This window comes from Thamnophis sirtalis, unplaced genomic scaffold (assembly GCF_051295495.1).
Source record: "Thamnophis sirtalis isolate CommonGarterSnake01/CBP01778 unplaced genomic scaffold, rThaSir2_p1.2 scaffold_3, whole genome shotgun sequence".
Taxonomy (NCBI): Eukaryota; Metazoa; Chordata; class Lepidosauria; order Squamata; family Natricidae; genus Thamnophis; species Thamnophis sirtalis.
Genome location: NW_028261383.1, coordinates 82586985 through 82604874, shown reverse-complemented (window position 1 = coordinate 82604874; position 17890 = coordinate 82586985). Strand labels below are relative to the sequence as shown.

At 43.9% G+C, this 17890-nt stretch overlaps 1 protein-coding gene across 8 annotated transcripts in view; it reads right to left on the bottom strand.

The window, feature by feature from the left end:
- Nucleotides 1-4610: 4610 nt before the first annotated feature.
- RNF44 (ring finger protein 44) overlaps nucleotides 4611-17890 on the bottom strand; it is an 81253-nt gene continuing 67973 nt past the window's right edge. For 6 of the 8 annotated variants that reach the window (XM_087709357.1, XM_087709358.1, XM_087709360.1 and 3 more), the window contains 7 exons: nucleotides 16517-16684; nucleotides 13784-13957; nucleotides 11889-12053; nucleotides 9566-9684; nucleotides 9236-9323; nucleotides 7887-8008; nucleotides 6569-7793 (listed from right to left, as the gene is read on the bottom strand). In XM_087709357.1, the coding sequence (XP_087565483.1) occupies nucleotides 7604-7793; nucleotides 7887-8008; nucleotides 9236-9323; nucleotides 9566-9684; nucleotides 11889-12053; nucleotides 13784-13957; nucleotides 16517-16684 (1026 nt within the window). In that variant the 3' untranslated portion in view covers nucleotides 6569-7603. Of the gene's footprint in view, nucleotides 5577-6568; nucleotides 7794-7886; nucleotides 8009-9235; nucleotides 9324-9565; nucleotides 9685-11888; nucleotides 12054-13783; nucleotides 13958-16516; nucleotides 16685-17890 lie in introns of those variants that run through there. The other 2 variants (XM_087709361.1, XM_087709362.1) reach the window with 2 other exon arrangements.

The window sequence follows — 17890 nt, the reverse complement described above, 5'->3', positions numbered from 1 at the left end:
TGATCCAACCACCAATCAGCTGCTTGGCAGCGAAGGCTACAGTGTTCCCTGGTGCTGGCGGCAGCAGCACAAGAACACTGGCCAGATGAATACAGGATGGATGCTAGGAAGCAGAGGCAGATTTTTTCCCCTTTGTTTTCCTCCTCTAAAGCTAATGTGTGTCTTCTAGTCCGGAGCATTTTATTGTGCGAAAAATATGGTATATGGATCCTAATTACTGCATCCACAATCACTTTCTCAACTATATCAGCTTCATGTTCAGATTATTGTACAGTTATTCATCCTTAGCTCTTTGGATAAGCCAAAGATATTCCAACCAACTCAAGGTGTGTGTGTGTGTGTGTGTGCGTTTGTACCGTATGTGGGGCAAATATGCCTTTTTGCGAGCATCGTCTTTGCCAAAAGAAGAGACCATTCTGCCCTCTTTGGTATACATCATACATTTATTAGTGAATATCCCTCTCAAAATCAGCCACAACATTAAAAAAAAATAATGATTGCACTACTTGGTCAAGCAGAACTAGCAACTTTCATTTTAAAAAAAGTACAAATCTGTTAAAAATTTCAATCAGTATAATACACATATATAATACAACATACTAGTTATGTTAAATGCTACAAACCAATATGATTCCAATGGAATGGAATAAAACAAAACAAACACTTTAGAGATTTAAGATATTTTTTTCTTCTCTATATATTAGCCTTTTTTTTCCAAATACATACATGGGAAAAATGAGGTAACTGTAAATGTGCAAGTAACAGAGCAAAAAAAATTATATATATATATTTATAATATAATATAATATATATATATATAAACTTTCTAACACAGAACAAATGCCCTGGTGCCCTACAGGGGCGCCCCTCTCCTTGTAGGGTGAAGCTGAGCTATCCTTCTGGAGGGCACGGGACTGGTATAAAAGAACAGTAAACAGCCCACTATCCCACCACAGGAAATCATTGGTAAACAGTGGCATCTACAGCGCAATCAGCAATCACAAACATCCTAAATAAATGTTTTAGTAATATTTTTTTTTTTTCATGATAACTTTTAGCTGCTCCTTGGAATAAATTCTGCAGCACACGAGCTGTGAGCTTTCGAGTCACCGTCAGAAGAACCGTAAGGCTTTCCTTCCCTCCCCAGCCCCAAATAACCTTTCTGAAAAGATGGCGGGGGGAAGGAGAAGAGACACTGAAACAGATGGGCATCGGCACTATTCTGATTGGCTATAAATATAGAAACACCTCCCATGTTTGTTTGTTTTTCTTTAATTTTTTTAAGATATATATATACAGTAAAGACCTTTGGTTATTTGTATCACATGGAATAAGGGGTTGGTTCCCTCTCTCTCCCTTCAAAAGCTGTGAAACAAGGGGAAAGGCTGGGGGGGAAGAGGTGGGTCTGACACAAGGCACTGGCTTGACATGGCAGGAGAGAGGGAGCGTGACGCGTCGCACGGGAGGACTGGGAAGGAGAAGCTGCTGGTGTCTGTGTAGTTGGAGAAGATGGCAAGCGGCCCGTTCCTTGGTGTTTGCCTGTGCCCGGGCCAAGACCTGGCTTAGATGTCCCACTGCAGCTAATCTCCCCCTCTGAAGAGGAGGAGGGGAAAGAGGAAATTCTTTATTGGGGGTATCCAAGAGCGGGATGCATCTGTAACTTGCATCCCACACAAACATAAATGCAGCGAGAGCAGAGCAGCAGGAGAGAGAGAGAGAGAGACTTCTAAAAAGTAGCACTGATCTTCATCTTAACAAATGGAAACAACTGATTGTTATTCAAGAGAAAAAAAAAACCTGGGACCTGCCCAGAGCTTCTAATCCACGGATCGATCTGCAAGCCAGCTGCTACTTTCAAACCAAGGGCTGCCAGTCCATCCCGCCCTGCTTTGTTGTGTCTTTGCAGGAACTAAAGGTCTGAGGATCTTTACAGCAGCCCTTGATGTACGGCCATAATTAGGACTAGCTTCCGTTGCTAAGCAATGAGGTCACTGAGTCATACCCGCTTTTACGACCTTTTTTGCCATGGTCATTAAGTGAATCTGGCTTTCTCCATTGATTTTGCTTGTCGGAAGCCCGCTGGGAAGGTTGCCGGTGACCCCAGCAACACTGCAACCGTCGTAAATACATGCTGATTGCTGAGCGTACGAATCGTGCTTAGTGACTGCTGGGGTACCACAACAGTCACTGTGCATCAGGATTTGTTATAAAGCCCCATTTTTTTTCAGCTTCGTCGTAATTTCAAGCGGTCATTAAACGAATGGTTGCAAGTCAAGGATGAGCTCTTATTATTAAGCACTACTACTGCCCCTTATGACAAAAGAAGCCACAAAACTTAAGTTTGCGCGTCTCCTCCTCATTTTCCCTCCTCCTTGCACCCTGAGGATCCCCCCTCCTCAGCTGGGTGAGGAATCTCAACAACTGCTGGGGAAGAAACTGGTCGCCTCACCAGACATGGCTATCGGGACGAGTGGCGAAAGGCCAACTGGCCACAGCCACATCCCAAAGTTTTTCTCCTACTTTTAGAGGTAAATATATTGCTGAGAGCTGGCATGTTCAGAAAACAATGACACCTACATGGCACCAGAGCCACGCCCCCCCTCCAGCCACTATCCGTCTTCTCAGGAAAAAGCAGACACAGAAGCTGCTCTTCTCATTACTAACCTTTCTCTCTTGGCAGATTGATCCCTCACAGACTTGTGGGATATCACGCTGCCTGGTCTATTTGTCCTTGTTCCCTGCTTAGTTGTTCCCTAAATTCATCAGGCCCTCTTACCAAGAACAATTGGATGTCAGCACACAAAGATGATGGCAGAAAGGCTCGGGGGCCTTGCTTCCTGGCCTTGGCCTTAGGCTCCCTTGCAGTCCCTGTTCCTATCTGTTGCCCCCACTTTGAAGGGAAAGAGTCGAGATCTAACCATCCATCTGGGTCTACCACTTGGAGGGAGAAGATGCCACCAAACTGAAAGATAGCACTGTGGATAGGCAGAGACCGATTACGACACTGCCAAACTTACCCTGGAGCATTTACTAGTTGAACGCAGGACAAGATAAACCAGGCAAGGAAGGGAGGGAGGGAGGGAGGAAGAGGAGTGGTCAGCAGGTCCCTTTGCTCCTACTTCTGCAGCACCATGAAGGAGAAAGTGACCCTGCCAGAGTCCTCCTTCCAAGGCAGCTATTGACGCAGAAGAGATCTGCCCCTAAGCCTTGCAACTCTACTTCAAATTAAGTCCACTGAAACTGTTTTGTGTACGTATGTGCGTGCATCTTTAAGTTGGTGTGGACTCCTGGCAAAGGTCTGGACAAGGCCCTGTAATTTTCTTAGTAAGATTTCAGAAGCTGTTTGCTATTGCCACCTCTCCTTTGGGCTGAGGAGTATGACTGGCCCAAGATCACCAACCTGGCTTTGAATACAAAGCAGGAGCAGAACTCAACGATCTCCCAGTTTCTAGCCAGATGCCTTAACCACTACACCAAACTGGCTCTCTACTAAAACTATGCTGCCTCCTAACCTAACCTGGTTTCAAACCAATCTCTAATTTGGAGGGGAGGGAGGGGAGAGAAATGCCCTGAAAAGCGTTAACGGTCCTTGTGAGGCGTTGCGGACATGTGCAGTACAGTGCATGGCAGTAATCAGCTGAGCACAAAGAACCCCCTCATTCCCACCCACCCCATCACCCCACAGCTGGCTAGAGAGATAGCCAATACCAAGTTCCAAGCTGGTCATAACATGCATGCATAATTTGTGAACATTTACATTAGATTTTTATCATCTTCTCTGATTCTTCCAGGCTTCAGACACAAACCAACTAAACGGCGAGGGCTTCTCTCTTATTCCATGGTATAATCATGCAAAACAATTTTTAAATTTTATTACTTTTACGATAACAGGTTTCTGTAACAGGGTGGCAGGTTGGTTGCTTTCTTGCTTCAAATCAGCAGGTATTTTAGGTAGGAGAGTGTGTGTGTGTGTGTGTGTGTGCAGACACAAGAAGGCACACAGCTTGAGTGTCATGGCCAAATCAGCCATAGTTCCTGACCGAGCGCACAAGCATCGGGCCGTACAGAAAAGCTCATTAGGATGAGCATCAGTAGGCCAAAGGTGAAGAAGGGGAGGAGGGGTGTTGCTGAATGGAAGAGATTGAAAAAGGTAGGATGAAAAAGCCTTCCTGGCCCTATGAAAGCCCATGCGCATCACTGCATACAGCCACGGGAGGATGGAAAGGCTTTCTCCATAACAGCTAGTGCAAGGGTAAATAATAAGAAATAATAATTCCTGCCTGCTCTCTCTGCCCAGGATCCCATCATTGAGTCCTCTGGAGCTGCCCAACAACTCTCAGGGCTTACAGCCAGGAGTCGGGACAGAGAACTGAGGAGCTGAAGGCTTTTGCCTCAGTCTGCTGAGCATCTCTCCCTCCCCTACACCAGGGGAGAAAGAGCAGGTGCAGGCAGACTGCTAGGGGACACTCAGAAACTGGATGGAGGTGCTTTCTGGAGATGGGTGCCGAGAAGGAATAGCAACCCGAATGTGTTACTAGGGCAGTTATCTGGGGGTCTGAGTGTGCAAAGGGAAAATAAAAGGAAGACACATCAATTATTACATGATTCTGTATCTCAAAACACAAGCCACAAGCCTTCATTTCATTAAGTATGTAATAAACAGAGCCGGCTGTTTTATTGTAGGGATTTTCACTTGCATACTCCTCCTCTTTCGAGCTTTCTGGGGGGAAATGGGTCTTTTCCCCCAAAACTGCCTTGCAGCAGAATATTGCTGGACTTAAGTTTAGGCCCATTTTTTTTTTCTTTACCTCACTGTGCAACTTGTGAGAACAACCCTGAACTCCACCCAACATTGCAGGCATGCAAGGGGAGGGAGAGTCTGAGATGCTGGTGGGACTATTCTGTGCATGTGTAGGGAAAAACACAGGGTGGTCCTGGGCCAGTGGGCCATGATTCGCGTGGAGACAGCCACAGATGTTTTTTTTGGCAAGGCCTCAAGTGGCTTACATCAGTGTTGCAACCAACATACTCCCCCGCTACTATCTTGCAACACTGTACTCTAGGCAAGCAGGTGGTGGGGTTGAAGCAGGCACTTCTTCCCCTCTCTCCCTTGGAGCTGTTCTGCTTTCAAGGCCCCCAAATCTGGCTCTGCCAGAAAGGAATGAATTCGGATAAAAATCTAGGTCAGACAGCCACGAAACCAAATAGGGAAGGAAAACCCCAAACCAAGAAGGAATGCAAACACCTGGAAAACAATGGTGCAAGGATGGCGAGTCTTTGGAGTGCAGAGCACGTGGGGATGCCTCCCCCTACAAAGCATGACACCGCAGAGCTGGCTCAACCACCAGGCCCGGTCCATGCCATGGGGTGAGGGGGAGGGGGTGTCATACATTGCTTATATTCTCACCGCATCCCAGGAGAGGCCCCAGAGGCTAAGCATACAGGCTGGCCCGTGCCTCTGGTCCAAGGTCCGTATCCTGGAGTAAATTTGTGCAGCAGTGCATTGACGAACCTCATTCGGCCTCCCGATGTACTTCTGAAGCATCTGCTCGGCAGATGGGGCATGTGCGGTTTGCCTGCAACGATCAATGAAAGCATGACTTTGGATATGGCCTTTTGGGCAACCTCACACACTGGAAAATTTCCGGCAATTCCACTAAACGGAGTTCCTCTGCTTTGAGGGTTGCCTGCTTCAGAATGACTCCACTGAAAGGTGGTCTCATCCCTTTCTGAAGGGAAAGTCACAAAGCCCAAGCAATTCAATAAAAGCAACCCGAGAGCGTTTATCAAAATAGTTTATCAACTGCAACGAGTGAATTGGATGAATTCAATTCGGTTCATTCATCAAACTGGTACTGATACTCAAAAGAATTATGCATTGTATGTATAGACAGTCATAGACCTTATTGCTGTTGCTAAGCAAAGTGGTTGTGAAACATCACGTGACTGCGCCACTTAGTAATGGCAGTTCCGATATTTCTAGTTGCAGTCATGAGTTGAGGACTGTACTGTTATTAGGTGAGGACTTGATGCTTCTCCTACTCTATACAGACTTCCAGTGCTGACCTGCTGTGTCTTCTCTGGCTGTGCTTAGCAAATTCCCTTTGGCAGATGATGCTCTGTTGCCACACCATACTTGCCTCCCCTTCAACTCTCCCACCCGCCTATATCCCTCCCATCTCTGCCCTTCTGGTCATCCTGCAGAAGCGCAAGGCCTCACCAGGTGTCAGAAGGATGCAGTACTATTAGTTAGGTGCACCTCAGCAGCAGCAGCAGGAGGGAGGTGAAAGCAAAGTTCAGTTGCAGAGGTAGGTCTCAATGGTAGCGTGCAAAGCAGCCAAGGGCAGATATGGAATGGAGGATAGGCAGGCGGAGTGAATGTTGTGGTCATAAATATGAGAAGGCTGCGACAAACCCAAATTTTGATCGTATGATCATGGGGTCCCACTGCAACAGCGGTAACCAGTTAGGAACTTAAATTATTGCATTTGGAGAAATCTGTATAATTTTTTTAGTCATTCTATATGAAAGGGAATCACGGGAGGAGAAAAATGAGAATGAGAGCAAGAAAGGTGAAAGGACTTGGAGTTTTTATTAGTGAAGGAAAAATGACAATGAAGGGTGAACTCTACAGATATTTAGCATATTCACATAGGCTGTGAAAACAGCTGAAGAATATTTCTCCTTTTCACATAATCCTAGAAGTCATATGGTTCATGTAATGAAGCTAGCAGCACAATTAGGTTCCATCAGAAGAAAATAGTCATTGTTGAATAATGTGCAATGGCGCTGTGCAAAGCCTTGAAAAGAGGTGTGCTTTGCAACACATTGGAATGAGAATGAATCACCTGCCCTGGAAGAGTTAAAGGCTCCCCTAACTGTTTTAAAAGCCATCCCCAGCTGCCTCCTCTGTGCTCAGATACCAAATTAGCATTTTTGTACAGTTCTTCTGTTGATTGCATTGATATGCCTGTGTACTTTTATTGGCAACGGTATCAATGAGATTACCGGTTTCATTCTGGACAGTTTTTCATATTGCCCACCTTAATAGTAGTCTGCCCAATCAAGCTTTGCTCCCACCCACCCATCTTTGGAGACCAGTAAAGATTAGCTGAGGCTGCTAATCTACAATGTCTTATACATTTTATATAATCAGTTGCTTAGATAATATTCGCATGCTAGAAAGTGGAAGTAGCTGGATTAATAGAACCACTACCCCAGAGGTCGGTAACCTTAAACACTCGAAGAACCACAAAGGTCCTAACAGAAAGCCCGCTGTTCAATTCTGGAGCCAACCGGAAGTCCGGTTTCCCCACAATAGTCTCTCTTCCCAGTGTGGCGTTGTGGAGCTGACGGAAAACGCGGTCCCTTGCCATAGGATCTTCTCCTGACGCACCCTGCTTCCCCCCAATCAAAAAAAAAAAACCCACCTGGAAGCTCCTCTCAAAATTGTGGTGCCAGTTGGTGCCAGGGAGCCGCATCAGGAGGATGAAAGAGCCACATGCAGCTCCAGAGCCATAGATTGCTATCCCCCGAAAAATGACAGGGATATATCTATGTTGTGAAACCAGGGAAGCCTTTGTCTTTACAGTCACTTTAGAAATTAACCAGACCCACTAAAGGAGACAGATAGTACCCGAATAACTTTTCTTAGAGACTGATTAGAGAACTCAGTCAAACCAGTGAATTTTACCTTTAACCATTTGTCGATGCACTTAGCATGGAACTCGTGGTTGCAGGGCAGAACTCGCAGCAGCTGCCTGATTTCAAAGTCACTGAAGCACACCACACACCTGGGAAGGGTGAAAAATCAAACCAGTAAGGGAGCAGGAGAGAATGGCATATAGAGATACTTCACAGTAAAGCAGTTTCTTGGGAGAACTTACAAGGTTTGCTCGGACTGATGGCTCTCAGGGTTAAAGCGGTAGGATGGAAGGTGCTCAATATCTGCTTTGGTGAGTCCCCGTGGCTTGGCCTCCCCTAATCTTTCAGCTAAATTCAGTAATGCCTGATAGAAAACAAAACGAAAGAAAGGAATACAAAGCAAGTGATTCCATTGCTGAGAATACCCCCCTTAATCCTTTATAAACTTCAAGAAAAGGCAGAGAGACGAATCTTTTGCCGTCAAAACTTTGAAGAAATAAAAGACGTGAATTGTCTTTTACTGAAATTTAACACTTAGAAAGCATTAATATTCCCTGACAACTCGTTTTTATTCTGATTATCCATCCACTTTAATTAGCTTTATACTTTACATCTTTGTCTGGCCTTCCTTGCCCACTTTTTAAAAGTGTCACCCTTGGTCCTCAATGCCATATAAACGTTAAATGAGCCTCCCATCAGATTTGTATTCCTCTGCCATAAGAAATGGCTCCACAAAGAACACAATCTGCTGCACAATTGCATTCTCCAACTACTGCAACTCCTTAAGTATAATTTCAGCTGTCTTCTCTCAATTGCGGACTCCAGACCTGGCAGACGTGAAATTTCTTGGATCTACTAGTACAACTCAAGATCTACCAGCCAGAACTTGTTCCACACATACTCTCTGTCAGAATCCTAGGTAACTTCCAGAATTGGGATAATGTCAGCATTCTAAGTATCATGCAGAATTAAATCAGAGTCCAAGGCAAAATGATCCTTAAAGTTCCAAGTTAATAAGTCAGGCATCTTAGCACATCTGTGGAATCACAATTCTGGGAAATTACTTAGGATTCCCACCCAGTTGAAAGTTCATGATCTTGTCCCCACACCCACAAATCCATCACATGGTCCAATCTTCTTCTTCCATGCTGGCATCTCTACCCTGCTGGTTCCGGTCAGGTGTCGAGGTTCAGACACAAAGAATAACCTTGAACTTCTAAAAAGGAATTTTTTGTTTTGAAAACAACACATTCCACACCTGGCTATTCCCCCCTTAATGAAAAGGCATACTAAAGATGAAGCTAGAAGATAAGAGTGTGGCAGGCCAAAGATTCTTAAAGGAACCCCTGCAGGCCTGACACTCTCGCCACCAGCAGCAAGTACTAAAAGTCACAATGAAAGAAATCTAAATACCAGAACAGATAGGAGCTCCTAATTCTTTCCCTCCTGGTGGAAAAGCATTCCGTCCTTCCAAGTCTTTCAGGAGTTAATATCCTTGCCAGTCTCTTGTAACCCACCCTCTCCACAACCAATTTTTTCTGCCCAAGAGCCCTTCTTCATTCTAACAATCAACACAAAGAAGTAAACCCACCTCATAGTTTTCCATCTCTACATCATCCACGTCCAAGTCCAAACTTATTGTGGGTCCCACAGCTGTTGGTGACACAGGAAGCATTGAACTGCAGTTTTAAAGAAATAGATAGCAGTGAACAGATGGGGAAGTGGCACGTGCACCCATGGCACACCAAAAGGGATGTTTTGATGGAGGATACTGCTGGGGAAAGATGGTGGCCCATACTCCCGGGGGGGGGGGGAGGGGGAGGCATTAGGGAAAGCAGAGCTTTTAATTCTGCATGCTTTATTCCAATGAAGTGAGAATATTCGACTCACAGTTCTCCTCACTGTTATTGCAAATACTCACAGAAAGTATGGCAGGAAGCTTGGGTAATATGGCGGTGGAGGCGGAGGCGGCGGAGGCAGTGGTTGCTGTAGTCTGTATCGCTGGGAATTCAGCCGCCGGGGCATCATATGTGGATATGGCTGTGGGAATATCAGAAGCTTTGTCAATGCTGTCTAATCTGTAAGCTCTGCATACATTCCATGCCACGTGAAAAAAAAAGAAAAGAAATAACATATTCTAGCCAAGCAAAAGTTTGCACAAAGAAAAGCTGGGTCCTTTAGCATGATCTGTGTTATGCAAATCAAAAAAGAACATATTCTGCTTTTTTCTTTACTATGTTGCATCATTTATTCCTGTTGTCCTAGTAACAGAGAACAGAACGAAGTTATGCAAAGCACTAGAAACCACATTCTCTGTCACTGGAATCTTAGTTGGCTACCTCTCTCACATGTGAAACAATGCAGTATTACAAATCTAGGCAATCTTAGGAAATGGCAAGCTACGAGGAGAGGGGCAAAAGATGACATGTGACCAGTCCTCAAAGTTCTGGTCGCCACAGCACAGCACAGGCTCACTATTTGTGACCTTTCCTGAGGGCCTGTTCTCACAAGTGTCAAAATCACAAGTAACTCGGGTAAATCCCAGCCACCTTCCTAAATTTGCACCCTGCATCCCCTGCCTTCCTGCACTTGCACCCAGATGCCCCATCCATCCTCCAGTCTTCCTGTGTGACCACACATGGGTCTCCAGCCGCCTCACTTCTCCCTCTGTAACATACTCACAATCCTTATTGGCAACTCCCAGGTTTCCACCTAATGACCCACAAGTCTTGGGGTTATGATGGCAACCACAACTGCCATTATAGCTGGGACTGATATTGCCACGTGGTGCAATCATGTAACATTGCACTGCATGACTGCAGGGATGGCAGTTCTGAATGTAGCCCATGGGCCACCTGTGAAAAAGGACACTGGCCCATCCATTGGGATGCCCCTCCTACACCCTCTTGAAGGGAACGAGTGTCTTCTCTTTTATTATCCTTTTGTTTTTCCATTTTTGTCTTGTAGTGTAACAGGGTAGGAACACAAGACAGACTGAAGACAACACAGACACTTGGTTAACATAGGAACAAATGGGCTTTTATTGAATAGATAGTCCTCGACTTACGACCACAACTGAGACCAAAATTTCCGTCATTGAGACAATTGAGTTTTGTGACCCATTTTTGTGAGTTTCTTGCCACAGTTGTTAAGTGAAACTCTGCAGTTGGCAAGTTAGTAACCCCTGAATCTGACTTTCCCATTGACTTTGCTTGTCTGAATGTGGCAAAAGGAGATCACATGACCTTGGGACATAGCAACGATCATAAATATGAACCAGCTGCCAAGCATCTGAATTTGGATCACATGATCATGGGGATGTTGCAAAGGACACAACTTTGAAAAGCGGCCGTAAGTCACATTAAGCTGTGGTAACTTTGAACAGTCACTAAACGGTCACTAAGTCGAGGACTACCTGTGCCTAAGGTTTTCAATGGCTTCACCTATTTCTATAAACTATCAACTCCATTGTTATCAACTGCCTTTTCTAGCCCTAACACTATTCCTAACCATGTCTCTATGATAAGGGGAAGTACCATATTTTTCGGAGTATAAGACGCACCAGACTATAAGAGGCACCAAGGTTTTGAAGAGGCAATTTTTTTAAAAAAAAGTTTTTTAAAAAACTCCCCAAAACAGCCCATTTTTCATGAAAACGGGCTCATATTTTTTTTTAAAGGGCATAAATAGCATTTAGGAGGCTTGTAGAGTGCTCCTGGGGGCTGGGCAAAATTGAGCAAAAAAACAACCCATTTTTCGCTCAATTCTGCCTTCCCCAACCCCCAGGACCACTCTGAAAGCCTCCTAAAGCCTATGCACGGCCATTTTGGTGAAGGGGGCAGGGTTTCAGGAGGCAAAAAAATGCTGTATTCAGTGTGTAAGACACACCCAGATTTTCAGCCTCTTTTTTGAGAGAAAAAGATGCATCTTATCCGAAAAATATGGTACTCTTAGGTCTAAACCTGAGCCTCCCTTAAACCTGCCTATCCATCTGCATCTTCTAAACCCCTCTCTAACTTTCCTTACCCTTCTGGAATATAACCTGGCAGGACGCACCTAGTTGCTATCCTCCCAACAGATCCATCACCGAATCATCACACTGCTACCACCCCACACCACCCCTCCAGGGTATGATGGCACTTGGTGGCCGAACAAAAGGGTGTTTTTTTTTTAAAAAAGACACCCTGTTCTACCTGGTTCAGAGGCCACAGAGAACAGCTTTTTTTTTTTAACATGGCACTTACCACTCCAAACGGCAGTTCTTGGTGAAGTGGGTCGTGTGTGTGTGGAAGATACAATGGTACAGAGGGAGACAAGGTAGGAGTATGATGGGAAGGAGAATACGAGAAGCCCCCCATTGAGTGCTGTTCACCCCGAAGCTCTACCTCGTTTTCTATCCTCTGAAGTGGCTGTGGGAAAAGGATATACACATTCTGCATTGGCAATTGCTCCCCAATATGTCTGAAGAGTGAGAACTGGAACCCAAAGATGGCTAACTCTTGCGTGCCATCAATAAGATAATTTACCATGTACTGTACACCTCCACAAGATTAATTTGTTGAACTAATATAAAGAATGAGGGGAGGAGCCATTTAAGCCACCGAGTCCAACTCTTTACTCAGGAAGCTTTTCCTAACATTCAACTGGAACGGATTTTTCTTGTAATGCAAGTCTATTATTCCATGTGGTGTATACTCTGAAATGAGAGGGAACAGGTCTTGACCCCTCCTCCCCCCGGTTCCTCTTCCTCCCCCTTGCTCAACTAAGTTTTATCCAGTGGTCAAAAGGAAAGAGCCAAAAACAGCTGATTTTTTTTTGGGTGCCCTCCTCCATTATCTGTAGAAAAAAAGCGATCAGCAAAGTAAGTCATATTTCCTGGGAGGACCAACCCACATCTTCTCTGTTCTTTAAGGATTAGCCACTGTATTTCATAGGACTTGCTTTCTTCTCTGAAGGCTCACAGCTTCTTTCTGCACTAAGATCTGAAAGCCGCTTCCGAGTTGCAGGATGAAAAACATATTCTAAATCTGCTTTTTACTCTTGGCTGACTCGTTTGATTATCATCTTCCTTAGGGAAGAAGGCTTATTCTGTGAGCTGCTAGTGTCTTTTTCATCTTTCTCATTAACCAAACTATGGCTATTCACTGCTCTGACATTTTCTTCAAACCTTGCTCCAAGTTTGTTTTTCTTTCTTTCTTTCTTTCTTTCTTTCTTTCTTTCTTTCTTTCTTTCTTTCTTTCTTTCTTTCTTTCTCTCTCTTCTCTCTCTCCCTCCCTCCTTCTTTCCCCTCCCTCTAGATTTATATGGCCACCCGATTCACCAGACGGATTCTGGGCAATTTACAATTCAAATGAATTAATTATTAGAGAGAATGTAATATGAAAAAAAAATACACTGGCACATAAAATAACAGGAGACAGTATCATTAATAACAGTAACAACAGAAGAAAGAAGCTAAGCAGCTAAGGAGCACGTATCTTATTCAATGGTCTGACATTATGCATAGGCTGAGTGCAACATTTTGGAGAAGAACCAGGCTTTTAGGTAAGAATACATAAAGGCTGAGACCATCTAAGCCTCAGGGGAAATGATGTTCCAGAAGTGTAAAAAATGAAGACACATCCCTGGACCCCCAGTAGCGACACTATTTTGTGGAAGGGAACCAAAACATTTCCGCTTTGCTGGATCTCACAGGATAAGCAGAGACAATCAGAGCAAGGCAGTTCCCCAAATAACCCTGCTTTGTGCCACAAAGAGCTTTACAGATAACAACACTTTGAATTGCATCAAGAAGCTTTAGGGAGTCAGTGTAACTTTGCAAAGCATGGTGTGGTGTGGGGACACTGAGGTGTTTCCCTAATTATTTGTGCTTCTGAACCAACTTCGACGTTTGGTTTTCAAGAAGAGCTCCAGGTCAAGGACTTTGCAGTCCTTTAGACAGGAAATGACTATGGCATGAGTGACCAAGTGCAAGCTTCTTCTGAGCTACAAGGTACTCTCTTTTAATTCCAAGATTTTAGGAAATCGGTAGATGGTGTGCTACAAGTTTTTGCACAATAGTAGATGCAGGTGTGGGGGGAAATAAGAGCACCGACACTTCTTCCTTCTGAGCCAATTTAGGCATTCTCAAGAAACTTACCATGCGAGGATGCTGTGGCTGGAGTGGGACAAACTGGCCGAGGGCTGTCATATGGGGAGGCTGGTGTGGTGGCACAGGTGGCGGAGGGTGCAGGATATAATGATCACTGGAAATGAGTGGTGGGAATGTTTGATAAGAGACGTGGAGTTGCTGCATGGCACAGGCCTGGATGAGCTGTAAGGCGGAAACAGAAAGACAGCGTCCTCAAAAGAAAGCTACCTTCAGTGCATTTAAGATCAACGTGTCTACTTGAAAAATAATTGACCGCAGCCTAAAAAGGGAATAAAAAGGGAAGAATCCATTTGGCAGCAAAATGCCATCTCCAAAGACTAGCAAGGACCTAAAGTCCTTTTAAATGGAAACCAAGTTATTTATTCTCTCCAATAGAAGACAATATGCCTAACTTAAGAGTTGAACTGTGGAGTTCTTGATACTCTCTGAGTTTGGTTGCTTGCTTGCAGATGTTTCATTACACAACTAAGTAACTTCATCAATACGAGCATGGTATTTCCTCCTTGTTCATATATAGTAAGTAGCTTGCCTTGCCAGCTTGATGAGGGTGCCGCTTTCTTTTTGGTAGTTTCTTGCTTATTTCTCTGACATTAGTCCTTGCTTACCTGGGTGCTAGAAATGTATGTCCTGGTCTTTTGGGTTCCTTCTTAGCTTTTTTACAGGTAGTCCCTGACTTACAACCAACCTTTTAACAACAGCGTGGAATCATTTAGAGCCAAGGTGGCGCGGTGGTTAAATGCAGCACTGCAGGCTACTTCAGCTGACTGCTAGATCAGCAGTTCAGCGGTTCAAATCTCACCGGCTCAGGGTTGACTCAGCCTTCCATCCTTCCGAGGTGGGTAAAATGAGGACCCGGATTGTTGTTGGGGGCGATATGCTGACTCTGTAAACTGCTTAGAGAGGGCTGAAAGCCCTATGAAGCGGTATATAAGTCTACTGCTATTGCCATTGCTATCATAATACCCTTGATGGTTCATGACAGTTGCAAAATGTTGCACCAACCTAACCTCCCAACCCCGACATACAGTCACATGATCACAATCCGGCTGCTTGGCAATCTGTTTACACTTACAATTGCCAAGCATCCCACAATCATACGAACATCATTTACAATCATCTCTGCTGGCTTCCCCAGAAAGTAAATGGGGAAGCCAGCGGGGAAGATTGAAAGCTGCTGCTGCTTCTTGCCACAATGACTCCCTCTTCTCTCAGGAGGCTGGCTGAAAGAGCTGCCTGCCAAAGGACTTACACAGTATGCCACAAATGCCTCTTGTTTCTTTTCTTTTCTTTTGGGTTTACTTAATATTTTGGTTACTTAAGATGTCTCAGGGGGTTTTATTTGGTTTCTTCAGTTAGTTTAACTGGATCTCACAGGATAAATGTAAAATTGAGAACAGACATCCTCAAAATCCAGCTCTATCCATTAAGGTCATGACCAACACCTCAATTTGCAACCAGAAGCCAGTGCAGCTCACAAACTAATGATGAATTAACGGTGTTATCATGGTGGTACCAAGGCATGCCTGTAACTACCTGCAGTGCCAAGTTCTGGACTCACTGCAACTTCTATGTGTGCTCTTCAAGAGTCCCATGTAAAGTATTTTGCAATTATCCAATGGGAAGTGACTAAGACCCAACTGACTGAGCAGAACCTCACATTCCAGGAACAGGTACAATTGGTGTACAAAATGAATTTGAGCCAAACCTCTCGTGGCAATGGCTATCACACCAGCCACTTTTTCACAATGTTCCTCCCAAAAGGTCAAAATTGGAAACGCGACATGAATTATTCAGTATTACTGGGGTCGACTAATAGTTCTTGAGTACCTGTGGTGGGAGAATCACTGCTTCCTTAAATACAAACAAGACCACCCCTTCATTCAAAGATGAATTAATCACCACCTCTTGGATAATCATAACCAAACAAAAGGACATGGATATAACATCAAGGTGACTGAGTACAAGAAATGTGTATAATTCTTAAGGATCACCAGGCTCAAAGCTTTCCCAGGTAGCACATGAACATACCTCAGTCAAATCCACAGGACCCACATAACCAAAGTTTAGCTTGGCAACTTAATTTGTCAGATGCCTTCATTACTCTTCCTAGTGGCCCTGCCTCCTAACATGGTCTGGATCATGATGAACAGAGCCGGGAACTAGTTATCTCTAGATCTACTAACAGCATTAAAAATAATTATAAATTTCACTGCTCCTATTGTCACAAGGTAATCTCTTATTCATGTTCTGTCAGATACATCCTGTTCTTATTTTTTCAGTAGTGCTCTGGGTACCTGTTCTGTCATTCCATCTCCTACAACTCTCTTGAAAAACCAAAGGGCAGCACAGGATTTACAAGCAGTGAGGGGATGTATAGATGCAATCCAATCTATGGTCATCGTTGCATTCTTATTCCAAGCAATGATCAAGACTGTCTGTGTATCCTAGAGCCTCAGGAACAACTCCAAACTCCCTCCGCAGCAGGAAACAGCCATAAAACTTCCGAAGCAACAAGATAGTGATCACACTATGGCAGGGATCTGATTTGACTAGTATCCCAAAATGAATCAAGCATGTGACTTCTTCTGTAAGTCAGGCCCTTAATTATTTGGGTCAAGTCCATAGCTATCATGAACCCCCACCACATGTACAAACAAGTATTGGTAATTCATGCCAGGTCATTCTCTCATCCATAATTAATTCCTGCTCCAAAGGACTCACAGGGGGTGGGAGGCAGCAGAGTGGATAGTGCTGTCCACTGAACATCACTGAGCATGCTGGGAGCTGCTGCGCACTGCAGCCAGGTATGTGCTGGCCAGTATGAATGGGGAAGCCTTGTGTTGTTACTGTGGTCACCGTGTAGGAGAGAGGGACAGCTCCCTGATGCACCTGGAAGGGAAGGGGAGATAAAACATAATCAAATCACATCCAAAGTGTTTTATATTTTCCCACTAATCTTTTTAATACATGATAGTGGAGATTTGACACTAAGCAATAATAAAAAAGGAAGTGTTAGTCGGACGCAAACCATAAGTGATTTCAAACCAGCACAAACACCAAAGAATAAAGATGAAGCATTAGGGATAACAAATCAAAGGCATATATACCTGATGATACAAGTATGAGATAACCACAACATAGAATCATAAACAATTCAAGCTGAGTGTTCATGACCCAAAAATTGAAATAGTACCGGGAAAATTTCTCCTGAAAAATACTCTCTTCCCAGATTCTCATGCTTATATTTCTGAGTCTAAACCACCACCCCAGCTTTGTTTAGTAATCAAGTAGCCCAGTTTTTTCTCTATTTGTAAATTGTATAGCCTGCATTTTCACTATTCCTTAACAAGCTAAAGTGTCCTAATAACAATCCATCTGCAGGATGCTTTACAATCCATCTGCAGGATGCTGAAAGCAGTACTTTTTAATCTTTATTTCATATACATTGCTTAGATAGTTGCTTATTCAGTTTCCTTTGAGGTATCGATAATGCCCATGAAAGCTTTATATTCCACTATATTGCATTAGTTTATATATCACACTAAGCTCAAAAGCAAACACCAGCACAAACTGGAATCATTCTTTTTTTTTTTTTTTTGCTGAAAACAATTTCCCCATCTTATTCTATCAGTCTAACACAGTGGTTCCCAACGTGTTATAAAAAAAAATTGATTTTTAATGGGAGCAATTTGAGCCTTGTTTAAACCAAATTAATGGCCTTTTAGGCTTCCTCCGCATGAATAGAGTTCACTTTTTGAGTAAAGTAAGAATTATATGTCACCGGAGGGGGGGGGGGGAGGATTTTAGAGATGCTTAGGTGGGGCATGGCCAAAAAAGGTTTGAGAACCACTGTCTTTATGAAGGAGCAGTAACTGCATAGTCTAAAAAATGTTAAATCTTTTCCTGTGTATTGTTGGAAGATGAATTCTTGTCAAGCGTACTACCGGCTTAGAGATTCAGGCTGCTAAATAATTTGACGTTGTTGGGAGTTTAATGTTGCTAAACCAACACATACAACATACAAATTACATTCATAATCCAATGTACAACAACTGTATGCTGCCAACTTGCTGAAAGATGATGCCAGCCAGCAAA